Source organism: Muntiacus reevesi, chromosome 1 (genome assembly GCF_963930625.1).
Source record: "Muntiacus reevesi chromosome 1, mMunRee1.1, whole genome shotgun sequence".
Taxonomy (NCBI): domain Eukaryota; kingdom Metazoa; phylum Chordata; class Mammalia; order Artiodactyla; family Cervidae; genus Muntiacus; species Muntiacus reevesi.
Window position 1 is genome coordinate 257,336,446 of NC_089249.1, and position 27,809 is coordinate 257,364,254.

Sequence of the window (27,809 nt, forward strand, 5' to 3'; positions counted from 1 at the left end):
TTTAACATGTCTGATTTTTACCGTCATAGAAATAGTCTTATCTTCCTGTTCCTACTTTCCTTTTCTTCAGAAGTCCTGCTGCACTGCCACCAAGGTACTTTTCCTATTTGGTGTGCAGTGTTTATCGTGTCCGAGAGAAAGAGAAAAGTAGTCAGGTGACAGATTCCACGTCCCTTCTTTGCACTGTCTTCCTACGTGTTCCTTTTATCATGGTGATCCAAGAACTATATCATCCTTAATTAACACAACTGAACATTAATTACAAATCCCTTAAAAATCTTGAATTTTTCATACTTTGTTTTAAATTTTCAGAATGTTTCTTTTTAAATTATGAGAACTTTATAGAGGTCCAGCCAGTTATGGTAATTTTCCAGACATTATGATGTTTGTAAACAACATGTATGATGAAAAGATTAAGTGCTTTGGAATTGGGCAATCCTGGTTACATATCTCTTTTAATAGTTATTAGCTTAGAAACCACAAGCAGGGTATTAATCTCTGTCTCTTCTTCCCATTTGTAAAGTAAGTGTAGATATACTTGCCTAATTGGGTTGTTAATGCGATTTAAATAGGACACCATATATAGAGGTCCCAGTTCAGTGTAGCAACTAGTACATACACAATATGGGTTAACGTCACCTCTTACTCTCCCCAAAGATCAGAATAAGTGGTATTTATTCATAAATTTTGAAAAATGAGAATTAGCAGTAATAAATTCAAGGCTTCTTTTGGTTTTTGTTGATGGTAACCAGTTTTCTATTCTTATATATAGCATATCCTGCTCCTTTAACAAGTATCAGAGACCGAAAACCTCTTTTTGGAGAAATAGGACACACTATTATGAACTTACTTGTTGTGAGTAATTGAACTGTTTTATTAAGTATTATTATATTGCTACTTAAAAAATTAATTTAGCAAATTTTATATATTTATTTTTTCTATTTTAATTTGGCATATTCATTATAATGAAAGTTCATTTATAATCCTAATTTAACATAAATGAGCTTTTTTGATGAAGTGCTTTTAGAACACATTTCTTCATTTATGTATACCTGATTTAAATTGCCTATGATTTATTCAGCTGCAGTGCTTACACATTTAGGTAGTGTGAGATTTACACAGTTGTTGAAGTTTTAGTAAAAGTACAGTCAGTCAGTTTGGTGATTTTGAGCAAGCTGGCCTAAGTCATCTCATTTTTACTAGAAACTATTGGATTAGATGATTTCTGGTTCCTTTGTACTCTAATTTCTCTAATTTTGTGTTTACCTTTTATTATAGAAAAGTATTTCAGTGGACTTGCTTTTATTTATAAATTTTCAGTTAGAAGACCTATTTTGGAAGATGTATAACTGGAAAGAGGAGTGAAAGTGTTAGTCATTCAGTGGTGTCTGACTCTGTGATCCCATGGACTGTAGCCCGCCAGGTTCCTCTGTCCATGGAATTCTCCAGGCAAGAATACTGGAGTGGGTATCCAGTTCCTTTTCCATGGGATCTTCCCAACCCAGGGATTGAACCCAGGTCTCCCACACTGAAGATTCTTTACCATATGAGCCACCAGGGAAGCCCCAAAGAAAAGAGTAGATCACCCTCAAATACTAGAGTTCTTCCTGAGAATATTTTTATATTATTATAAAGTAGCTGGAAGGATTTGTTTGTGAAGTTGGCATTGCTTTCTGGATGTCATTTTGGTAGTTATGTATGACAAGATAATCTTTAAAAAAAGATTTAATGAATGGGTAAATGTTCATGAATAGTAGTATGAGTTTTATGAAATATCATTGTTTTATGTAGGACCTTCGAAATTACCAGTATACCTTGCATAGTATAGATCAGCTGTTGATTCATATGGAAATGGGGAAGAGCTGCATAAAAATACCTCGGAAAAAATACAATGATGTAAGTATAATTACTTGATTCAAGTTGTGAAAATAATATTGAACATTAGATTTCTTTAGAAGTGTGTTAAGTTTCTTGTTCTAAATTGGACTAATATATAATGGCAGGAAAAAGTTATTGTTGAAATTTAAGATTTGTTTCCTAATAGAGGATATGTTTAATTCTATTTTTTCTTTTTCTTACTATTTTTATCTGTATTTTAATTGAGGTAATTTTATCTTAAAACATTTGTTTCTGACTCAGGGAGTTGTCCGGACTAAAAGCTTTATGATAAAGGTGGTCAGAAATATGACTCTTTGAATTATTGCAACTAATAAAGGCATAAAATGTTAAAAATGTTTCTAAATGAGTATTTTTTCCCTAGGTAATGAAAGTAATAAATTCTTCTAATGAGCATGTCATTAGCATTGGAGCTAGCTTTAGTACAGAAGCAGATTCTCATCTAGTCTGTGTACAGAATGATGGAGTTTATCAGACACAGGCCAACAGTGCTACTGGCCATCCCAGAAAAGGTGAGTGTTGGTTCCTAGTGTTGATCCATAAAACCATCAAAAAATAGAATCCCTTTCAAAGAGGAAATGTATATATAGATGTTTTACTTATTTCCTGAATTGAAGATGATGAAACAGTATATTTTAAATATTTAGCTATACAAACAGAAAAAAATTGCTTCGAATTTGTGTGTGTGTGTGTGTGTATGTTTATCTTGGGCAACATTAGGTTTAAAGACTTGGGGTACAGTATTTATTTTGATGTCTTCAGGTTTAGTGTGTCTCATATAGTGCGTTCTCTGGAGTGTTTCCGCCAGAGTGTTTTGCAAGCTCTGCTGCAACTCCTGTTAGCAGGAAGCACAGGGTAGATAAGTGTAAGAATGATTTATAAAACTCCCAGTGTCCAGGAATGTAAAAATGATAAAGATTACATTACTCGGCTGAATGGTCTCAATGACTGCTGTGATTACCGAATCCTTGTGATACAGATCCTAACAAATTGAGTTAAGTAGAAGTAAGTATTCCATAAAATTAATACATTATTATAAAATAACACATTTAAAATAGACATTCTGGCTGCTAATAAAATTTTTTCCTCTGATTATAAAAGTATGTATGCTTATTTGTAGTAAGCTTGGAAAACGTGTTTCAAGGAGTAGTAAAAAGGAAAAAGTGAAAAAAAAAAGAAAAAGAAAAAAGTGGGGTGGGGGGGAGGTGGAGGGGGGATCGGGATGGGGAATACACGTAACTTCATGGCTGATTCATATCAGTGTATGACAAAACTCACTGCAATGTTGCGAAGTAATTAGCCTCCAACTAATAAAAATAAATGAAAAAAAGAAAAAGAAAAAAGTGTGAGATATGGCCTTTGTTGACATTTTAAGATATTTCCTTCTTATATTGATATATATGTTAATTAGATGATTTTATACTAGATACTTTATATTGTGCCTTTTTAAACATACCATTGACTTCTTTTCCATTAAAATTAATTTTAAATTAAAATTTAAGAATTTAACATTTGTTTGATAAATACTTATGTATACAAAATTCACAAGGTATAAGTATTTACATTGCAAAATCTTCTTTCCTCCCTAGACCCCCCAGACTACCCTTTTCCACTCCCTACAGACAACCAAACCATCAATTTTTGGTATATCCTTTCAGAGACTTCTTGCTTGTGTGTATATTTAAGCAGTACCCCTCCATACACACACCTTTCTTCTACTTTTTTTTCCCTTGGCTACACTATGTGGCATGGCAGAACTTCTCTGACCATGCATTTAACAAATATCATATACCATAAAAAGAACAATTTAAAACATAATTATTATTGGTTGTTTTTTTTTAATCAGTGACAGGTGCAAGCTTTGTGGTATTCAATGGAGCTCTAAAAGCATCTTCAGGATTTCTTGCTAAGTCCAGCATAGTTGAAGGTATGAGTTTCTTCTTTAAGATTGCTTTAATGTAAAGATGTTTTCTATCTCCTTTTAAAAATGTATTTGATACTTAACAAAAGAGTATATGTAAGTTACAAAGCATAATACCTCGAACTTAGGTGAATCATCACTCAGCCAAGAACTGCTACTGCTACTGCTAAGTCACTTCAGTCGTGTCCGACTCTGTGTGACCCCATCCCTGGGATTCTCCAGGCAAGAACACTGGAGTGGGTGGCCATTTCCTTCTCCAATGCATAAAAGTGACAAGTGAAAGTGAAGTCGCTCAGTCATGTCCGACTCTTCGCGACCCCATGGACTGCAGCCTCCCAGGCTCCTCTGTCCATGGGATTTTCCAGGCAAGAGTACTGGAGTGGGGTGCCATTGCCTTCTCTGCAGCCAAGAACTAGAACATGACTAATATTCGGGTCTACCTCAAGCCTGACAACTCTGCTTTAACCTGCATTTCTTGTTTGTTTATAGCCTAAAGGTCAGTCTGAGGTGAGAGCTTAGGGTCTTCTCAGGTCTGGTCTTAGCATACACACACCCTGGGTGTGCACTAGTATTGCACATGCATGAGGCCTCCTGAACTCCCAGGTACATGGTGGGGCCTTTCAAAGTACTTATGGACATCTCATTCCCCAGATTTTCCTGTGAGTATTTGGCCTATTGTTTGCCTTTACTATTATATGCTGCCGCAGGCAGCTATGATGTCGATCACTGGCCGCTACTTGTTTTTGACAGATGCTCCCTGAGAAAAGACTTACTTTCCACAGGGCAAGCTTAAGAGTCCAGTCAAATAATGACATTGTATACAGAGTCTCCTAGGGAGGAGTCTTCCAGAAACCACCTGACCAGTCAAAAAATGACAGTTCTCCAATAATGAAATTTTGAAGGAGTTCTAGCCCCATTTGCCCTCCTCTCCAGTGTATACCAAGCTGCTGGTTTTTACTATGACTGCTGACTGTTGGTTTTTAAGGCTAATGCTAAACTGGAAAGGAGGGGAGGGGACTAGGAAAGTTAAAATGACACAAAGCTTGCTGTTTTTAATCACAATTCTGCCATTCTTCTTATAAATACTCTCCAGATTGGCACAAGTCTGGTTAATTTCCATAGTTTCAAAAAAGTTGCTTCTGCCACTTTGTTAGTTTCCTTGTTCTTTTTATGGAGTATTTTCAGAGGTTCTTAGTCTGCATTCTCACTAATATCATCCTCCATGCTATCGCAGTTACATAGCTTTATAGGAAGTCTTCGTATCTCTGATGCCACACACAGGCCTTGTTCCTCACTTTAGTTGTGCTCTGGCCGGTTTAAGTCCTTTATCATGTTAATTTTAGGATCAGCTTGTCAGGTTTAGAAGGTCTGTTGGACTTTTTATTGTAATTGCGTTAAATTGCTACTTTTATTTTGAGAAAATTGGCATATTTTCTATTTTCATTGTTCTTATCCATGTACATTGGGTACCGTCAATTTATTTACATAGTACTTAATAATATTTCTTCCAATAAGATTTTTTAGTTTTTCTGTAGGACTTGAATGTCTTTTCTTAATTCATTCCTTATCAATCTTATTGCTGATGTAAATAGTATTTATTTTAATTTTAGTGTAATATAAATGCCATTATAATTTTTTAAATTTACTTTTTATGGAGGTAGAGTTGATATGAAATATTATGTAAGCTTCAAGTGTACAACAAAGTGATTCACAAGTTTTAAAGGTTATATTCATTTATAGTTATTATAAAATACTGGCTGTATTCCCTTTGCTGTACAATATATCCTTGTATCTTATTCAGTTTACACATTCTGGGTTGTATTTTTTAATCCCCTACACCTTTGTTACCCCTCCTGCTTACTTCTCCCCACTGGTAACCCTTAGTTTGATCTCTATATCCATGAGTTTGTATTTTGTGTTACATTCACTAGTTTTATTTTTCAGATTCCACATATAAGTAATATGATACAGTATTTGTCTTTCTCTGACTTAACTTCAGTTGATGTAATAATACACCCTCCAAGTCCATTCTTCTTTTTGCAATTCTTGTCATTATTTTCATGGCTAAGTAGTATTTCATTGTGTGTATGTTCTGCCCATTTTTAATCAGGTTGTTTTGTTTTTTGATGTTGAGTTGTATGAGCCATTAAGATATTAATTCCTTATCCTTGCAAATATTTTCTACCATTTGGTAGCTTGTTTTTTTGTCATTTCAATGAATTCCTTTGCTGTGCAAAAGCTTTTAAGTTTAATTAGTTCCCATTTGTTCATTTTTGCTTTTATTTTCCTTTGCTTTAGGAAACAGATCCAAAAAAATACTGCTACAATTTATGTCAAAGTATGTTTAGCCTTTTTCTTTCCTAGAAGTTTTATGGTTTCTGATCTTACATTTAGGTCATTCATCCATTTTGAGGGTTTTTTTTTTTTTGTACATGGTATTAGAGAATATTCTAGTTCCATTCTTTTATATGTTGCTGTCTACTTTTCCCAGCACTGCTTATTGAAGATACTGTTTTTGCTCCTCTGAATGTTCTTGTCTCTGTTGTAAATTGATTAACCACAAGTGCATGGATTTATTTCTGAGCTCTCTATTCTATTCCATTGATCTGTGGTTCTGTTTTTGTGCCAGAACCATACTGTTTTGAGGATTGCTGTAGCTTTGTATTAAATAGTTTAGTGTGAAGTCAGGGAGCATGATTCCTCCAGTTCTGTTCTTTAAGATAGTTTTGGCTGTTTGGGTCTTTTGTGTTTCCATCAAATTTGAAAATTGTTTGTTCTAGTTCTGTGAAAAATAACCTTGGTATCTTGATAGGCATTACATTGAATCTGTAGATTGCCTTGGGCAGTGTGGTCATTTTAACAATATTAATTCTTCCAGTCTATGAACACGTCTCTGTTTATGTCATCTTCAATTTTTCAGTGTCTTACAGTTTTCTGAGTAGAAGTCTTTTACTTTCTCAGGTAGGTTTTTTAAATTTTATTCTTATACCCTAGGGTGGGGGAAAAAAAAATACCCTAGGTATTTTATTCTTTTTGATGCAGTTGTAAAAGGGATAATTCCTTAATTTCTTTTTCTGATAGTTTGTTAGTGCATAGAAATGAAATAAATTTTTGTATATTTTGTATCCTGCAACTTTATCAGATTCATTGATGAGCTCCAGTAGTTTTTGGATGGCATCTTTATTATATTGAAGTATGTTTCCTCTCTGCCCACATTCTGAAGAGTTTTTATCATACATGTATCTTGAATTTTGTAAGAAGCTTTTTCTGCGTCTACTGAGATGGTCATATGGCTTTTATTCTTCAATTTGTTAATGTTGTATATTTCATTGATTGATTTGCAGATACTGAAAAATCCTTGCATCCCTGGGACAAATCCCCTTTGATCATGGTATATGATCCTTTTAATGTATTCTTGCATCTTTTTAAATTAAAATTTTTATCTATTTTGTTGCTGGTACATAGAAATTAAACTAACTGATTTGTGTATTTTTATCTTATAACCAGCTGTATTGCTAAACTTGTGTCATTTAAATAATTTGCCTATAGATTCTTGTAGAGTTTTTAATATAATTAAGTATAGTATATATTAATAATGATAGTTTCACATCTTTCTTTAGAGCCCCATGCCTTTTTAATTTATTGTTTATTGGCTAGGGCTTCCAGTAGAAACACTGACTGCGAATGTTCTTGTCTAGATCTGTTTTTCTGTGTGTGTGTGTGTGCGTGCGTGCGCACGTGCGTGCATGTGTATACACTCAGCCTGGTCCGACTCTACAACCCCGTGGACCTGCCACACTCCTCTGTCCATGGAATTTTCCAGGCAAGAATACTGGAGCCAATGCCACTCCCTTCTCCAGGGATCTTCCCAACCCAGGGATGAAACCCCAGATCTCTTGCATCTTCTGCATTGTCAAGTTGATTATCACTGAGCTGCCTGGGAAGCCATGTTTCCATTGTTGGTATTAATCACTCGGTTGTGTCCAACTCTGTGATCTCATGGACAGTAGCCCGTCAGGCTCCTCTGTCCAAGGCATTTTCCAAGGGATTCTCATGTAAAAATGAGTGAACTTTATGACCCAATTTTGTGTGCCATATCTGTCATTCTGATGATGGAATGTGATATATACAGTTATATTTCTTATATCACATTGTATGTGATAAGGAATAAGGAAAAACCTGTTTTATTTTTGTTGAATTTTTTAATGATAGGTTTTGACTTTGTTCCTTTTTTCAGGGCAGCAATTTTCCCTGTGACCTCAATTCTTTGATAGATCTAAGAGTTATTCATTTTACATTTGTTCAGTTTTTAAATTTTTTAATTTAATTTTAATACTAGAAAAAATTAAAATTGAAATATTGTTGATTTATAATATTAGTTTCAGGTGTACAACACAGTGTTCAATTGTATGTATCTTTTTTACATATTATATATTTTTTACACGTTTTTTTCCATTGTAGGTTATCAAAGATAATATGGTTCCCTGTGCTATACAGTAAATCCATGTTATTTATATATATATATTAGTGTGTATCTGTTAATCCCATACTGCTAATTTATCCCACCTCTCCCTTTCACCATTGTAACTATAAGCCTATTTTCCATGTCTCTGTGTCTGTTTCTGTTTGTAAATAACTTCATTTGTATTATTTTTTAGATTCTACATGTAAGTGATAAATACTATTTGTCTCTGACTTCACTTAGTATGGTAATCTGTAGATTCATGTTGCTGCAAATGGAAGTATTCTTTTTTTTTATGGTTGAGTAACATTCCATTGTATGTCTGCAGCATCTTTACCATCGTCTGCTGATGGAACTCAGATTGCTTCCTTGTCTTTGCTGTTACAAATAGTGCTGCTGTGGACATTGGGATACATGTGTTTTTGTTTGAATTAAGACTTTTTCTCTTTTTTGGATATATGCCCAGGAATGGCCTTACTGGATCTATTTATTTATTGGAGTTCTATTTTTAGTTTTTTAAGGAACCTCCATGCTATTTTCCATAATGGCTGCACCAGTTAATATGCTAGTAGCAGTGTAAGAGTGTTCCCTTTTCTTCATGCCCTCTTCAGCATTTATTATTTGTAAACTTTTTGATGGTAGCCTTTCTGACTCGTGTGAGGTGCTATCTCATGGTAGTTTTGATTTGCATTTCTCTAATAATTAGCAGTGTTGAGCACCTTTTCATGTGCTTGTTGGCCACCTGTATGTTTTCTTTGGAAAAATGTCTGTTTAGGTCTTCTGCCCTTTTTTTGATTGGGTTGTTTGTTTGATATTGAGCTGTATGAACTGTTTGTATATTTTGGAAATTAACCCTTTGACAGTTGCATCATTTGTAAATATTTTCTCCCATTCCATTTTGTCTATGGCTTCCTTGCTGTGCAAAAACTTTTGAATTTGATTAGGTTCTGTTTGTTTATTTGTGCTTTGTTTTCTTTTGTCTTGGCAGACTGACCTAAGAAAAGATTGCTATGATTTATGTCTAAGAATGTCTTGCCTGTGTTCTCTCCTAGGATTTTTATAGTGTCATGTCTTATATTTAGGTCCTCAAACCACTTTGAGTTTATTTTTGCATATGGTGTGAGGGAGTGTTCTAGTGGCATTGATTTACTTGAGGTGTCTGGCTTTCCCAGCACCGTGTCTTGAAGAAACTCTTTTCTTCATTGTGCAGTCCTGCCTCCTTTGTCAAAGATTAATTGACTGTAGGTGTGTGGGTTTATTTCTAGGCTCTTATCTTTTGTTCTCTTGATCCATATATCTGTTTTTGTGCCATTACCATATTGTTTTGATTACTGTAGCTTTATAGTATTGTCTAAAGTCTGGGAGGCTTATGTCTCCCAAGATTGTTCTTTTTTCAGAATTTCTTTGGCAATTCTGGGTCTTTTGTGATTCCATATAAATTTTAGAATTATTTGTTAAAAGTTCTGTGAGAAATGTGATGTGTAATTTAGTAGGAATCACATTAAATCTGTAGATTGCCTTGAATAGTATGGCTGTTTTAGCAATTAATTAATTCTTCCCGTTCAAGAGCACGGAATATCTTTCAATTTCTTTGAATCATCTTCATTTTCCTGTATCAGTGTTTATACTTGTCAGTGGATAAGTCTTTCACCTCCTTGTTCAGGTTTATTCATAGGTATTTTTCTTAATGCAATTTTTAAAGGGTTTTTTTTTAACTTTCTGATATTTCATTGATAGTTTAAAGACATGCAACATATTTCTGTATGGTAATCTTGTATCCTGGTCCCTTGTTGAATTCATTTATCAGTCTTAATAGTTTTTGTGTGGAGTTTTTAGGGTTTTCTATATTGAGTATCATGTTATCTGCATATAATGACAATATTTTACTTCTTTCCTTCCAATTTTTATCCCTTTATTATTTTTCTTGTATGATTGTTGTGGCTGGGACTTCCAGTACTCTATTGAGTAGAAAGTCACTGGAAGTCAAAGTCTCTCAGTTGTGTCCAACTCTTTGTGACCCCATGGATATACAGTCCATGGAATTCTGAGCTAAAAGGGAAGCCCAAAGTCGCTTAGTCCTGTCCAGCTCTTTTCAACCTCATGGACTGTATGTAGTCCACCAGGTTCCTCTGTCCATGGGACTTTCCAGGCCAGAATACTGGAGTGGGTAGCCATTTACTTCTCCAAGGGATCTTCCCAATCCAGGGATTGAACACAGGTCTCCCACATTGCAGGTGGATTCTTTACCAACTGACCCACCAGGGAAGCCCAAGAATACTGGAGTGGGTACCCTATCCCTTCTCCAGGGGATCTTCCCGACCCAGGAATCAAACCAGGGTCTCCTGCAGTACACCCACATTCTTTACCAGCTGAGCTGCCAGGAAAGCCCATATTGAGTAGAAGTTAGATTTATTCCTAGTATTTGTTTTTCAGCTTTTTTCTTATTGTAAAGGTGGAACTGACAATTTCCATACTCTTTACATGTTGGAGCAGACACCAGAAGTCTTTAGTATTTTTTGTAATACAAGTTGGCAGACTTTCGTTTATCTAAAGTTGTCTACCTTTCATTTTTCTGAAACTTTTTATTTCATTCTCATTTTTAAGGGTATGTTTCCTAGATATAAAATTCTGCTTTGAAAGTCTTATTTTCTTTAAAGATGTCACTTCTTTGTTTTTTGGCCTTCATTGTTTCTAGTGAAGACAGTAATCAGTTCAGTTGGTCAGTTGTGTCTGACTCTTTGCAACCCTGTGGACTGCAGCACGCCAGGCCTCCCTGTCTGTCCATCATTTCCCTGTCCGTCATCAACTCCTGGAGTTTACGCAAACTCATGTCCATTGCGTCGGTGATGCCATCCAACCATTTCATCCTCTGTCATCCCCTTCTCCTCCCGCCTTCAATCTTTCCCAGCATCAGGGTCTTTTCAAATGAGTCAGTTCTTCACACCAGGTGGCCAAAGTATTGGAGTTTCAGCTTCAGCATAATTTTAAAATTTTTCCTTGTATTTAATGTGCATTTTTTCTCATCTGTTCTCAGGATAGCCTCTATCTTTGATTTTTCGCCAGTTTTACTGTGATGTGCCTCAATGTGGTTTTCTTTGTATTTATCCTATTTGGCATTTACTGAGCTCCATATTTGGTGTTTGTTGCGCTCTTTCGATGTGTGTATCAATATTTTTCATCAAATTTGGGGAATTTCATAACCATTTTAAAAAATGTTCTGATCTTTCTTCTCCTTCTGGGAAATATATATCTATGTATGTGTATGTGTATATGTATATCCATATCTATGTTAGGCTGTTTTGTATCATCCTGTAGAGCAGGAAATAGCAACCCACTCCAGTATTCTTGCTCGGAGATCCTATGGACAGAAGAGCCTGGTGGACTACATACAGTCCATAAATCACAAAGAGTTGGACACAACCAGGCGACTAACACACACACACACACACACACACACACACACACGTCTTTGATACTCTTTTTATTTTCCTCTTTTTTCTCTGGGTTCTTCAGATTTGATCATATTTGTTGACCTTTATGTTCTCTGAGTCTTTCTTTTGCCATCTTCAGTGTACTATTAAACCTGTCCATTAAGGTTTCTATTTCAGTTGGATTATACTTTAAAGTCCTAGAATTTGGAGGGAGGGTTTCCCAGTTTCTATTTCTCCATTAAGATTGTAAAAAAATCTGTTTATTCATTTAGCTGATATTTGCTTTTCCATTCTTTGAATGTATTTTTCTTTAGGTGTTTGAATATATTTTAGAACAGATATTTCAGTATTTTAAAGTTTTTTTGTATTTAATCCAATGTTTTGGCCATCTTATGGTTAATTTCAGTTTTTTCAGTTCAGTTGCTCAGTTGTGTCCTACTCTTTTTGACTCCATGAACTGCAGCACACCAGGCTTCCCTGTCCATCACCAGCTCCTGGAGCTTGCTCAAACTCAAGTTCATTGAGTCAGTGATGCCATCCAACCATCTCATCCTCTTTGGTCCCCTTCTTCTCCCACCTTCAATCTTTCCCAGCATCAGGGTCTTTTCTAGTGAATCAGTTCTTCGCATCAGGTGGCCAGAGTAGTGGAGTTTCAGCTTCAGCATCAGTCCTTCCAGTTTTACAGGGGCTCACAGTGTCCTGTCACTGTCTGGTAATTTTTTATTATGTACTGTCATTGATATGCTCAAGAGACTTTAGATTGTTAGCTTTTGCTGAAAAAGGCTTATTTATATTTAAGCTGGTATTTTCATGTCTGTTTACCTTAAGCCTGTGTAGTCTTTATTTTGTATTTTTGTAATAGATGGGTCTGTGGATATCCTAAGGTATTTACAGTCTGGCAGGACTCATTTTCAAAATCTCTTTTGCTTGTAGATTTTGTAAGGGCTCTCTCTTGGCTCATAGTTCAGATTAATGAGGTTCTGTTGTCTATTTTGGTTGGTCTAGACTACCAATGTTCAAGCTGGTTTTAGAAAAGGCAGAGGAACCAGAGGTCAAATTGCCAACATCCGCTGGATCATCAAAAAAGCAAGAGAGTTCCAGAAAAACATCTATTTCTGCTTTATTGACTATGCCATGGTCTTTGATTGTGTGATCACAATAAACTGTGGAAAATTCTGAAAGAGATGGGCATACCCGACCACCTGACCTGCTTCTTGAGAAACTCGTATGCAGGACATGAAGCAACAGTTAGAACTGGACATGGAACAACAGACTGATTCCAAATAGGAAAAGGAGTACATCAAGGCTGTATATTGTCACCCTGCTTATTTAACTTATATGAGTTTCTCAGAGTACATCATGAGAAACGCTGGACTGGATGAAGCACAAGCTGGAATCAAGATTGCAGGGAGAAATATCATTAACCCCAGATATGAAGATGATACCACCCTTATGGCAAAAAGTGAAGAAGAACCAAAGAACCTCTTGATGAAAGTGAAAGAGGAGAGTGAAAAAATTGGCTTAAGGCTCAACATTCAGAAAACTAAGATCATGGTATCTGGTCCCATCCCTTCATTGAAGAGAGATGGGGAAACAGTGGCTGACTATTTTTCTGGGTTCCAAAATCACTGCAGATGGTGATTGCAGCCATGAAATTAAAAGACGCTTACTTCTTGGAAGGAAAGTTATGACCAACCTAGACAGCATATTAAAAAGCAGAGACAGAGACTTCCCTGGTGGTCCAGTGGGTAGGACACCACACTCCCAGTACAGGGGATCTGGGTTCAATCCCCGGTCGGGGAACTAGATCCTCCATGCTGCAATAAAGACCTGTCACACACACAAAAATAAATAAAAAGCAGAGACATTACTTTGCCAACAAAGATCCGTCTAGTCAAGGCTATGGTTTTTCCAGTGGTCATGTATGGATGTGAGAGTTGGACTATAAAGCAAGCTGAGCACCAAAGAATTTATGTTTTTGAACTGTGGTGTTGGGGAAGACTCTTTAGAGTCCCTTGGGCTGCAAGGAAATCCAGCCAGTCCATCCTAAAGAAGAGCAGTCCTGGGTGTTCATTGGAAGGACTGATGTTGAAACTGAAACTCCAATACTTTGACCACCTGATGCAAAGAGCTGACTCATTTGAAAAGACCCTGATGTTGGGAAAGATTGAGGGCAGGAGAAGGGGACGACAGAGGATGAGATGGTTGGATGGCATCACCGACTCGATGGACATGAGTTTGGGTAAACTCTAGGAGTTGATGATGAACAGGGGAGGCCTGGCGTGCTGTGGTTCATGGGGTCACAAAGAGTCGGACCTGACTGAGTGACTGAGCTGAGCTGAGACTACCAGTATCTCCTAACATTGTTTGAATTCTAGTATCTCTGTTCTGTTCCCAACTGTATAATAGCTGTTTTCTCTTGGGCCTCATCCAGGGTCACTATTGTGTCCTTAGTTCCAGTCCGCGGACTCAAAGAGACCCTTGAACACGGTCTCCAGGTGCTCCCCTTTTTAGTGTCTTGACCACAGACTTCAGTCTTCCCTAAACCCTTATCTTTGACTTCTCAGCCCAGAAGGGCCATTGTAGGTTTAATGGTAACCATGCAGAAGTTGTCTTTAGAGAGCTTGGACAGTTGTGGGCTCACCTATTGAATATTCCTGTAGGAACCATGGTATTGTACTTCCTGTTGTCCAGAGATGTTTTCTGACAGAAAACAATCATCAGAATGATTTAAAATAAGATTTAAAACTTTTGTGGAACATATTTTGATGGCAAAATTTATGGCATAGACATATAAATTTACATTTAGTAAAAGAAATGTGAAACATAACTCTCATTTTTAGATGGCTTAATGGTACAAATAACTCCAGAGACTATGGATGGTTTGCGGCTAGCTTTACGAGAACAAAAAGACTTTAAAATTACATGTGGGAAAGTTGATGCTGTGGACATGAGAGAATATGTGGACGTCTGCTGGGTAGATTCTGAAGAAAAAGGAAACAAAGGGTAGGCATTTTTTGTTATCAAAATGTATCTGATTTGATGGAGGAGAAAGGATAAAAACATGCTGTTAACAAAAGCAAATATAAATATAGAATTATACCATTAATTTAAAGGCATATACTTTCATTACTAAATGCAGTATTTTTTCCAGAAATGTACCTAACCAGCATCATGTGTATTTCTTTTACTAGGATGCTGTAAATTATTAAAGGGTGGTCAGTTTGGGAGGGGGCCAGTGATACAATGTGCATTGTGTAGCACTGTAGCCTTTATGCCAGGTCTGAGAAAGACAAGCTACTTTGTCTCCCATATGGTACCTTGAGACACATATCTATTTTCACCCCAGACTACCTTTTATATACCAGATATGTATTTCTGTGAAATTATTTCACAATTTTTTAATTAATTTTTTTAATTGAGGGATAATTGCTTCACAGAATTTTGTTTTCTGTCAAACCTCAACATGAATCAGCCATAGGTATACATATATCCCCTTTGTTTTCAACTTCCCTCCCATCTCCCTCCCCATCTCACTCCTCTAGGTTGATACAGAGCCCCTGTTTGAGTTTCCAGAGCCAAACAGCAAATTCCTGTTGGCTCTCTATTTTACATATGGTAATGTACGTTTCCATGTTACTCTTTCCATGCATCTCACCCTCTCCTCCCCTCTCCCCATGTCCACAAGTCTATTCTCTATGTCTGTTTCTCCATTGCTGCCCTTTAAATAAATTCTTCAGTACCATTTTTCTAGATTTTGTATACATGTGTTAGAATACAATATTTATCTTTCTCTTTCTGACGTAGTTCAATCTGTATAATAGGTTCTAGGTTCATCTACCTCATTTGGACTGACTCAAATGTGTTCCCTTTTATGGCTGAGTAATATTCCATTGTGTTTATGTATCACAACTTTTTCATCCATTCACCTGTCGATGGACATCTGGGTTGCTTCCATGGTCTAGCTATTGTAAATAGTGCTGTAATGAACAGTGGGGTACATGTGTCTTTTTCAGTTTTGGTTTCCTCAGGGTATATGCCTAGGAGTGGGATTGCTGGGTCATATGGTGGTTTTATTCCCACAATTATTTTTTGTAAGTAATGGAATCCTTTGGATGTTAATTCTGTATTACGTTGATCCATTGTAAATACAGACAACTGAATTCAATAATATATGTTTACATTAGAGACCTTGTAGAATATTAATGCCATTCCCTCTTTTCTTCAGTTACCCATTTTCTTTCTTTTTTTGGAGACTGGCTAAGGGATCTGGAGCAAAAATAGAAGAGGGCTAATGCTGAAGGATTCCAAAATAGAGTTTTTGAAATACATGAGATAGCTTTTCTGTTAGGAGACTATTTAAGGTATTTTAAACCTTAGGTTTGAATTGGGCATTTGAAAAAGTAGATATAATTTGCTACACAATTTAAAAAATCTTGGTAAATGAACGTGAACTACAGTTTTAATTATTTTGTCTGTAGTTGAGATGTCTTAACTGCTACTTTAAATTAATAGCTTTCATAATTTTTATCCTTATTCCATTTGTTCAAGTCTTATAATTCACTTCATAGAAAGTACTTTGGTTAATAATTCTATTACATTGTTTCTGCAGTATTATTAGTTCAGTGGATGGAATATCATTACAAGGATTTCCAAGTGAAAAAATAAAACTGGAAGCAGATTTTGAAACTGATGAGAAGATTGTAAAGTGTACTGAGGTATCTTAGAAAATGATCCCTTCTGTTTACATGCTGTTTGGATATATTTTTGTTAACTTGGAGATTTCACAGTACTCAACTTCTGAATGTTTCAGTGCAGCATATTACACTTTACATTACCCCTTGAGACACACATATCTCCACCCCAGACTGCCTTTTATCCACCAGATCTGGATCCCCATAGGATTATTTCAGTTTATTATATGGTGATACAGCCTGTCAGCTCACAGTTAAGTTTTGGCAGCAGTGCCATCTTTGTTTGTGCAATAACGTGTTATTTGACCATAGTGTTTTCATTTTTCTCTTATTTTACAAAAAATAAAATATTTTATAGATATCAGTTTATAATCAGAATTCACATATGGAAGTCATTTTTACTTGTTCCAATTTTTAAAAATATGATTAAAGATAATATGAAACTATAGCTTCCCAGCCCCTTAGTCTACCTTTATATTCCCCCTCATTCTACCTCTTGGGTCAATCAATGTTACAAATTTCTTAGGTATTCTTTGTGATTTTAGGTACATACAAGATAAACAGAGACTATATAGGATACCGAAATTACAGAACATTATTTCTTTGATCTTAACTTCATTAAGATGTCTTTATAAAATGGGTATCTTGTAGGATGGACTCATTAATACTCTTTTTTTTTTTTTAATACTCTTTTTTAAACTGAGTTAACAAAGCTTTTGTTACTACAAGTTAACTTTAGGTAAAAACAGCTAAGTATCCCCTGTATCCCCTAACCTTTGGTTTAAGTTTTTACTTATAGATCAGCCCAAATATAGAGAATGTTCTTAACTAGTGAATTTCATGGCACTAACCTTGGAATTTTATTCATAAAGTTGAATTGAAATTAGCAAAAGCTACTTTTAGTCTCAGTCATGACTTGTTTCCTAATTGAATATATTTCAGGTATTCTACTTTCTAAAGGACCAGGATTTGTCTGTTTCAGCAACTCGTTACCAGTTTGCAAAGGAAATCGCCATGGCTTGTAGTGCTGCCCTGTGCCCTCACTTGAAAACTCTGAAGAGTAATGGGATAAATAAAATTGGCCTCAGAGTTTCCATTGACACTGATATGGTGAGACATGTTTTTCTGATGTATTTCTGAACTGAATATATCTTATATTAAAATAATCGAAATTTTTTAACCTTTTACTTTGGGATGACTGGAGAGAACTAGTATTTGTTGAACATTAATATTTGGTATGTACTTCATTTACATCGTCTCCTTTACTGTCCACAGCAGGGGCCCATGAACTTTTTTTTTTGATAAAAGGCCAGACAGTAAATAATTTAGGCATTGTTGGGCTATCTGTTTTCTTTCACAGCTACTTAACTCTGCCATTGCAGTGTGAAAGCAGCTATAGACAGTATATAAACAAACTTAGCTGTGTTCCAGTTAAAGTTTGTTTTCAAAACCAGTGGGTGGGCCACATCGACTCACAGGCCATAGCTTACTCATCCCTGCATTACAACATTCCTGCTTGATAAGTAGGTTTTTAAATTATGCTGGTTAGATTCTATATTTATATGATTTAAAATCATGAAAGTCTAATAAAAGTGTTAAAAAGGGGGAAATTTCAGTTTTTTCCTCCTGTGTAGGGAAAAACCTATTTCTTCCCTACTATTTCTTTCCAGTCTGTCTCTTTTAACTAGTCACAGAAAACAGTTTTGGTCACCAGATGTGTAGAGGCTTTCCCCCACACCAATAAGCAATTCTCAGACACAAGCAGGGTATCTTAAGAATTCAACTTAATTTTGACTGATCTATGCAGAGTGGGACTTCGCTGGTAAAAGACTTCCCTGGTAAAGAACTTCCTTGGTAAAGAATCTGCCTGCAAAGCAGGAGAATTGGGTTTGATCCCTGGGTTGAGAAGGCCCCCCCAGGGAAGGGAATGGCTACCCACTCCAGTATTCTTGCTTGGGAAATCTGGATCATGGACAGGAGCCTAATGGGCTGCGGTCCATGGGGTCACAAAGAATCTGACATAACTGTCACTTTTTCACCCAGAGATAGCATCAGAACCTCCAGGTCTTACCAGACTGCCTCCTCCCCTACTTCATATGCCAGTCACAATTATCACCTGTGCTTTTGACCAACCAGTTATGGATCAGAAATTCCAATGACCCCCCCCTCCTCCTTGGGTTTAATTAATTTGCTAGAGCGACTCACAAAACTCAGGGAAACATTTGCTTGTGTTTGTCAATTCATTAAAGGATACACAGATGAAGACGTACATAGGGCAAGGTCTGGTAGGATCCTGAGCAGGAGTTTCCAGGGGTATTATCTCATAAGTGTGTGTATATATATGTGTATATATATATATATAAGGGCCACCTCATTAAACATTTTCAGAGAGCAGCATTCACACAATTCTCTTATTTAATTGATCACCTCTAGAGGTACTAACTCCAGGCTACAATGTAAATGGTTTCAGTAGAGTTGCTGAGATAATAGCCCTGGAAAGACCTCCTTCCTGCCCTGACTCCTAACACTTAAGTCCACTTCCATACTCTGCTTCATCCTTCCTTCCTAGTCAAGCAGTCAAATGTTATCCATTTCTGTGTATTCTTTGTAATTTACATGTATAAGCAAGTAAATTTGTATGTTCTTTTTGTTCTACTCTTTTCACTTTTTTTTAAAAAGCAGTGCTTTAACTTATATCTTAGGGAGATTTCATATTAATTACACACTCTTTTTAAAAGTTGCATAGTAGTAGTTGACTATATAAATGTACCATAATTTGTTTAGTTCTTATGCATGTTTGGTATGTACTGCTTGATATTTAAGGTAGCCACAATATTTGCTTTTGCTTAACGTGAGTATATAACATTCCTGGAACTCCCAGGTCCAAGTATGTCGTCAGTAGATATTACCATATTGTCTCAAATAGAGGTTATGACAATTTATACTTCTGCCACAATTTATGATAGTATTCTTTCTCTCACATTCTTGTCAAAGCAGTATATAATCAAACTTTTGAACTTTACCAATTTACTAGGTTAAAAAATGCTACTCCAGTAGTATTTTAATGTACATTTTTAGCTGCTTCCAACATCCAGTATAATAGATTTCACTCCAAGTTTTTCATTAGAACAGTCAATCTTTTTCTCTTTTTTTGGCTGTTCGGTGCAGCATGTGGTATCTTAGTTCCCCAGCCCAGGATACAGCCCATGTCCCTTGCAGTGGAAGAGTGGAATCTTAACCACTGAACCGCCAGGGAAGTCCCAGAATGGTCAGTCTTAACATGAGTAATTTCATATGCTAAAGGTTTGCTTTTCTTTAGGCAGGATGTGTTACAGTTCTTATTGGAAAAAAGAACTTATATTTTTATCTATTAAAAGTTCCTTTTTCAAGGAAGCATCTGATATTATTGTTAATTTGTTTAGTCATATGTATTAAAATGTAATTTTCACCAGCAAAATTCAATTCAAATATTATTTTACAACAAATTAAAAATATTTTTAAGCAGATCTTTTTAAAAATACCATGGGGTTTTTACTTAAGTCGTACTGATAATTATTCAAAACCTTGGTCCACCATGTGTTTTACATGTTCATAGAGAAAAGACCTAAAGTAAAATGTGGGCAATTTTATTTTCCTAATATCTGTGGGAGGGACAATTATAATTTATGTAGTAGATGGGGAAATAAAAGAGAATGTAAAACACTATTTTATGAATGAAAATATGAAGTATTGACATGCTTAAATAGAATGATACTCTTAAATAGTTTATTTTATATTCATCTGCTGAATTAAAACAAGATTGCTCGCTTTGTAGGGTTGACTTACCAAGATTTTTTTTTTCCAGGTTGAATTTCAGGCAGGATCTGAAGGCCGACTTCTTCCTCAGCATTATCTAAATGATCTTGATAGTGCTCTAATCCCAGTGATCCATGGTGGGACCTCCAGTTCTACTAGTTTACCATTAGAAATAGAATTAGTATTTTTTATTATAGAAAATCTTTTTGAGTGAAGGAACTGAGTCGTATCATATATTACAAATTGATTTGTTAAAACTAACTCCAGCACTAAGGCTGAAATGCCACAAACACTAAAAGAAAATATGTTTGATGTTTGAAACTTGTAAGCTTTGCTTTTTAGGCAGGAATGATCTTTTAAAAATCATTAGCACAATATTTAAATCTAAAAAAAACTGAAGAGATCCACAGTTTTTGAAGCTTTACTGGAAAAGACAGATTTCTTTTGTCCTTAAGAAATTTGTAGCATTTACTGTGTTGTTTAAATGCTGAAGCCAAAGTATCTGCACTTTTATGCCAAGAACGATTTTAGTGAAGGCTTCTTTCAGATGTAACCTTATGAGGGAAATACCTGTTTTTGTTTATATGCCAGTTAAATTACTGGTTTCTAAAGTCTGTTAAAAATGTATTTCAATGGCACAGACCAGTTTCCAGATCTTAGACATATATGATAATTCTTTGAATAAGGCAGATTAGCTTATTTGTTTAATTGGAGTGGAGACCTACCTCCATGATTAGATAAACAGATTATTTGCATTAAAATCAGAATTTTGCCTTTTTTCTTTCTGAATTATTATTTTATATATATATATGACTTTCTGTTGATTAAATGGGTATTCTTAAAATAATTGTGGGTGCTTCAGGATTTTGTGCTTCTATATTTAAATATATTGTTTTTATAGCGAGAACATGTGATTTGGTATGTGTTTTATAAATCTTTAATAATTTATAAACAGGTGATATTTTTGTATTGCAGTGCTTTATTTTTCCTCCTTTCCTCCCAAAGTATACCACTGTATATACCACTTCTGAGAGTGATTGACGACAGGCCAGATGACCCTTGAAATAGTCATTATGTAGCAATAAATGAAGCCTGAAACAGGTGTTTTTTTAACTTCTCCTTGAAACCTTAGAAGTTTCTTGGCAAGTCTGCATATTTTCATTGACACCAATGTATTAAATATAAATTTAAATGAACTACTTACTTTTGCATACTTTAAATTCTTTATATGGTAATTATTTTTTATAACAGGATACTAACATAAGTTAAAGTCTATGTATCTGAAACTGTTACAAAACTTTCTTCTTTACTTCAAATAGCAAAAAAATTTTAAAGTTCATTGTGTTTTAAAAAAATCATATTTTAGTTAATCCTGTCATTTAAGTTATATAAAATATAATCATTATTTTAATGTTTTTTAATTCTTATGTGGAATATATATGTTTTTGTATCAAAAACACTCCTATGTCTCATGAAAAGGAAACTACACTAAATAGCCCTGTTTTAAGAAAAGTTTAAAGAAAAGCTGTTTAAAGAAAAGCTCCCTCCCCGAGGGAGGCCCGCTTTCCCTGCATCCCGCGAACTCTGTTCCCAGGCCCAGGAGAAAAGCGATTCGGGGTGGTCCTCTCTCAGGGCCCTTGCCCCTGAGCCTGGGAGCCAGCTAGGGGGCCCACACTCCCAGGCCAAGGCAGAACCACATGCACACGTCTGCCCTGTTTTAAGAAAAGATCTATGAAGCATCTCAACTTGAAGACAAAGTCAGGGTTGTAATAACTCAGGATCTTAGGTCTCAGGCTAAGAAAGACAAAATTTGAATCAGTTTAGTCATATGGTTCCTACTAAATCACATCTGTAGTACTAGCCAAAGACGTGGCATGAAGGAAAATATCAGTCTTCTGGAAGTAACTACTTCATAAACAATGTAAAATGTTGCAGATATTAAATAAAATAGCAACATGTAATAACTTGTGAAATTTGTTGACATCATATAAGATAAAAACACATGCATATTAAACTCAATTTGTTTTCTTTATATATTTGTTGTTTATTTTACAGTGTAAGTTAACTGTACAGTCTATGAATACTAAATTTACTTTAAAATAACCAGAAGGTAGAGGGCTCTTCCCATGATGGGATGGCTTTGGATTTGTTCCCATAAAGTTTTTACATTTAATAAAAATTGGAGTTATTGTATCTTTGGAGGCACTAAAGTATTCTTTGTAGATAAATGTTTCTGAATGCATTTGTCATGTTCTTCACTGATACTTAATTTAAAATTTTAATTTTTTTAAAGATGAAGAAATAGAATGGTTCTTTATACTCAGTCTACAATAATCTATTTTTGGTCTATGCCTTTTAAGAGTACTGTTTTTCTCTGAATTTTGAAATACAAAGTAAAATTTAGCCCCTTTGTTTTTTGCAGCCATCTGGCAGACTTTCTGTGTCTATATGCTTGCTATACACAGAGCATTTTATTAAGCTTCAGTGATTGAAAGATGAATAAACTAGTTCTTTCCTTCTTGGAAATGAATATGTAAAGCAGATAGTTAACAAAGAGAAAGTAATTTGCTAAAATAGCAATATGACTTTTGAGTAACTGGTTGGAAAACAATCTAGGAGGATAGCTGTACCAAAAAATGAGAGGGCCTGGGCATTAAACTTGCCTTGGCAAGAGGTGAACATTTGAAGAGTAGATAATATGTCAAAACATTGAATTTTCCCACTTAAGACAATTTAAAGAGTCTCCTGTGTTGTGTGAATATCTTACCTTATAATTTAATCATAAAAGGAGTAGCCTGACTATGGTGTTTCAACAGCCTAGATTTAAATATTGTTTTATAAGAACACAAGGTTTTTTTTAATAGCAAGCATAACTTTGATAACTTGACTCAGATTTTAAAACAAAATATCATGAAATAAGCCAGAAACCTCTGAACAATCCTAGGTTTTAATTTATTCTTTTGTGGTTAAAATAATTGTTCATATATAATATATAAACATTAAAAAATCAGAAATGTTAAAAACTTATCAATATAAGTTTTCCTGCCGACTTTGTATGCATCTATCTTGTTCTTCTCACTCTCCAGTCTCAATAAGAAGTGATTTTTATTATTGTGTATCTTCCCAAGGTTTAGGTACAGTAGAAGCAAATAGGAATATATATTTTTATTTTTTCCCCTCATTTTTTATACAAAATATAGTGTGCTGTTTACACTGAAGAACACAATGTCATCTCCTCAGTTACTTTTGATTTATATGGCTTCTACTTAGAAAAGTTATGTGGCTTCTATCTTAAAAAAAAGTTTCACTGCTTCTCAAACTACTATTTGATTGATAAAAGCAATCTTAATTGCAGAAAGGCAAGAAGAATATCCATTATTGGGATTATGAACATATGTTTCAGTAGGAGGATTATTTTTCTCATAACAAATTTTTACAAAAATACTTGCAGGGTTATTTTTTATTTGAGCTGTATTTAAAACCTTTATTATTTTTATTTTCCTACTCAATACTAAGCCTCACCATCTAAATTTATCTTTTACCACTTAATTGACACATTGTTTTTTTGTTTTTTACATCTGATTTTTAGTATGTTTAAATCTTCTCTTTATAGTCTGTGTTTTGGATTTAGCTTAGGTTGGGATGATACACAATATTTAACACCTTTTGGAAAACATCTGCATTCGCATTGAGAAAATTACAGCCATATTTTCATGTTTTTACAAATGAAGAAATATGTCTAATTCAAGTGCTTTATTCTGAACCTCTGAATATAAAGTTGTGTTTTTTTCCCCTTTTGGTAAAATAAAATACTAGCCAGCCTCCAAAATAGCCCACAATGATCCATGCCTGTTGGTATTCACACCCTTGTGTAGTCACTTCCCACATTGTACCACTGTTGGTGTTTGTGACTAATAGAATGTGGAAGAAAGGATGGGATGTCATTTCCAATATTATGTTTTAAAAGTTCTGTGGCTGCCATCTTTGGTACATTTCTCCCCACCTCTCCCTCCCTGTCTGTACCTTTCTCTTTCTCCTTCTCTATTGAGTCACTCATTCTTGGGGAAGTCAGCTGCCAGGAAAGTGGAAGGGGATCCTCCAACCCGCGTCAAGACTTCAAATTGCAGCCCCAACCACAACTTGACTGTACTCTCCCAAAGACCACCTAACTAAGCAGTTCTTAGATTTCTGAATCTCAGATATAAGTATATGTTTCTTGTGTTTTTATTTTAATTGGATAATTATTTTACAATATTGTGATGGTTTTTGCTATACGTCAGTATGAATCAGCCATAGGTATACATGTGTCCTTCCATCCTGAACCCCGCCTCCCTCCTCCCTCCCCACCCAATCCCTCCCTCTAGGTTGTCACAGAGCACTGCGTTTGGGTGCCCTGCTTAATGAGTCAGACTCACACTGGTTATCTGTTTTACGTATGGTAAATATATGTTTGAGTATTATTCTCTCAAATCATCCCACCCTTTCCTTCTCCCACTGAGTCCAAAATGTCTGTTGTTTTAAGCTGCTACATTTTCTGTTAGTTAATTACATAAAGCAACTAATATTAGGTAAACTGAAACAAAATACTGATATCTTACATCAGCTCTAAGTAAAAATTTCTAAAAAAAAAATTGCTTTGACAAAATTAAGCATAATTCTTATCAACATTTATGGATTGTATGCCACAAGGAGTATGTGCTAAGTGCAGAGAATACCATGAGAAAGAGTAGGTTTGGCCATGTAGGAACATAGATGGGACTGTGGGAAACTTTCTCTTTCTCCAAATTGCTTGTTAGGATATTTAGAGTATGCCTTTGCTAAAAACAACCAAAGCTGATTAAAATACAAAAAGAATCTTAAAACCTCAAAGAGATTTTAAGACAGTATGGAACATCCAGTCAAAAAATAAAAAAAGAGAAGTGGGCATGGGCCCCTAATATGATAGCCTAATGGGGTAAGGGGGACAGATGTCAAAGTTCAAGACCCACACAAGATGGTGAATCTAACAGGAATTGTGAATCCGACAGAAGAATAGTCCCCTACAGTAGTCTGAGATTCCCTCAGAGGGTTTTGGCCTTTGGATGAAGATGAGCCAGAAATATAAATTATGTAAAATTACAGCCAAGTTTAGAATTGCCTACATCTCCTAAAGACTCTTAAGCATTCAACTTGCTTTAAGGTGGTCCCCCACTGGTGATGCCTCCTTCAGGTGCTAGGAGGAATAGAACTGTAAATTCTCTCCATAGAAAGTAATTGTAGGTCTCAAATTAATTTTCAAATATGGTATCTATTTGCACACAGTAAAAACAACACACACACACACACACAAACTGAAAAGGCATGTGGGGGAACTAGATTCCAGAAGCAGGAATTAGTAGAAACAGGTAAATTTGTATCATTTTAGATATTAAATTTATGCTTTCTGTGTTTAAAGAAATAAACTGTCAAGTACCTGTAGGCAATGGGAAATTAAAAAGTGATGGAACTAACCTGGGAAATACAAATATTGCAAGAATATTTAAAAATTGGGAAATAGGTCTGATGGCAGAATAGAATATAGCCAATTGGAAGGCTTTATAGACTGGAGTGTAAATCAGTAGGTGGCTTATAATCCCAGCCAGTGGTTTGATCTGTTTCGATGTCAACTGCCATGTGCTCTTCTTCAAGAGGGGAGCTCGTCTTTTGTGAATTTTTTGTACATAAGTATTTGTTACAGATATTTTAGCAAATACTTTCTCTTGCTTGTGCATATCTTGACTGGCGTTACAGAAAAATAGTGTAAACATTATTTCCTTACTGGGGGATGAGGGTTTTTTCTTTTTTTTTTTAATGTGGGTGGGTGGGTGGGTGGGTAGGGTATGGTTTATGTTGAATGTTTAGTTTTTCTTCTGCATAAAACATCATGTTGTGGGATCTTTAGGAAACTTCATACTGTACGAATAAGAAAATATTTGAAACTTGAAAAAAAAAGCAGGAGAAATTAATCAGAATCACAGGTCATACTTCCACAGACACCTCATCTCATTCCACTCCTAGAGGAGGAGTACATATAATCTCACCACCTCTACCCAGATCGGGTTAATTAGAACTTATCTTTATATCATTTATTCCTATTTAAATATTTAAATATGTCATCAAAAGCAGCTCCAAACTATCAGGTCAATGCCCATTTTTCACATTCTAATATTCATAAAGCCCTGTACCTCATCTTTCTTCAGTGTATCATGTACCCTTAACACATGAAACCCTTCCTTTGTGGGAAAAAAGTGAAAAGTAATCACACATATTTGCTATAAAATTTTCCAAACACTTGAAAATAGAGAAAATCTTAATAATATGAAATTCCATGTACTCATTCCTATACCAATCCTCAGATTCGAAAGTTAATCAAGATTTTCCACTTTTGCTTCATTTACCTCTTGATTTCTTTGCTGGAGTATTTTCAAGATAATCAGACATCATTATCTCATGCCACTTACTCCACTTGCTGTGCTGTGCTTAGTCATGTCCAACTCTTTGTGACGCCATGGACTGTAGCCCACTAGGCTCCTCTTGTCCATGGGGATTCTCCAGGTAAGAATACTGGAGTGGGTTGCCATGGCCTCCTCCAGGGTATCTTCCCAACCCAGGGATCAAACCCAGGTCTCCCGCATTGCAGGCAGATTCTTTACATATTCCACTATATAGTTCTAAAAAATGGACAGTGAAGAGTAAGTTTGAGCCAGTTACTATAAAAATCTAAAAAATATTGCCCCAGTATGGTGATCAACAGGTCATAAAAACTTTTCTACTAAAAAAAAAAAAAAAAAAAACTTTTGCACTGCAACTGGTATGATCTAGAAAGTGAAAAGATAACCTGCGGGACTTCACTGGTGGTACAGTGGATAAGAATCTGCCTGCCAACGCAGGGGACACAGGTTTGATCCCTGGGTTGAGAAGATTCCGTATGCTGTGGGTAAGCAAGCCTGTGGACCACAGCTGCTGAGCTCGAGCTCTAGAGCCCTTGAGCTACAACTGAAGCCAGCGCACCTAGAGCCTATGCCCCACAATAAGACAGGCCACTGCAGTGAGAAGCCTACACACCACAACTACAAAAGCCCCCACTCTTCGCAACTAGAGAAAACCTGCATGCAGCAAAGACTCAGCACAGCCAAAAATAAATTACTTAAAAAAAAAAGACAGCCTGTAAAATGGAAGAGAATATTTGTAAATCAAACATTTGTTAAGGAATTTGTAGTCGGACTTTACAAAAAATTTTTACAATTCAACAAAATCTCCACAAATAACCTAATTTTAAAATGTGCAGATAATTTGAATAGACACTTCTCCATAGAAAATATATAAAAAGCCAATAGGCACTTGTAAATAGTTAAGCATTATTAGTCACTAGCAATACACAAAGACCACAATGAGATGTTACTTCATATTCATTTCAATGACTATAATTAAACTTTTTTTAAGTATTGGCGAGGATGTGGAGAAACTGGAACCCTCGTACATTGCTGGTGGGAATGTAAAATGTCTTATGTAGCTGCTTTGCAAAACTGGCAATTCCTCAAAAAGACAAACATGAGTTACCATATGAACCAGCAATTCCACGCCTATGTATA

General features: G+C 35.5%; 1 protein-coding gene across 7 annotated transcripts in view; it reads left to right on the forward strand.

Moving 5' to 3' along the window:
* The window catches only part of ZFYVE16 (zinc finger FYVE-type containing 16), a 57,393-nt gene extending 35,001 nt beyond the window's left edge, over positions 1-22,392 (forward strand). For all 7 annotated transcript variants that reach the window (XM_065919058.1, XM_065919056.1, XM_065919054.1 and 4 more), the window contains 8 exons: positions 773-855; positions 1,792-1,896; positions 2,261-2,408; positions 3,743-3,823; positions 14,554-14,716; positions 16,323-16,428; positions 17,347-17,514; positions 20,249-22,392. In XM_065919058.1, the coding sequence (XP_065775130.1) occupies positions 773-855; positions 1,792-1,896; positions 2,261-2,408; positions 3,743-3,823; positions 14,554-14,716; positions 16,323-16,428; positions 17,347-17,514; positions 20,249-20,413 (1,019 nt within the window). In that variant the 3' untranslated portion in view covers positions 20,414-22,392. The remainder of the gene's footprint in view (positions 1-772; positions 856-1,791; positions 1,897-2,260; positions 2,409-3,742; positions 3,824-14,553; positions 14,717-16,322; positions 16,429-17,346; positions 17,515-20,248) is intronic.
* Positions 22,393-27,809: the final 5,417 nt, after the last annotated feature.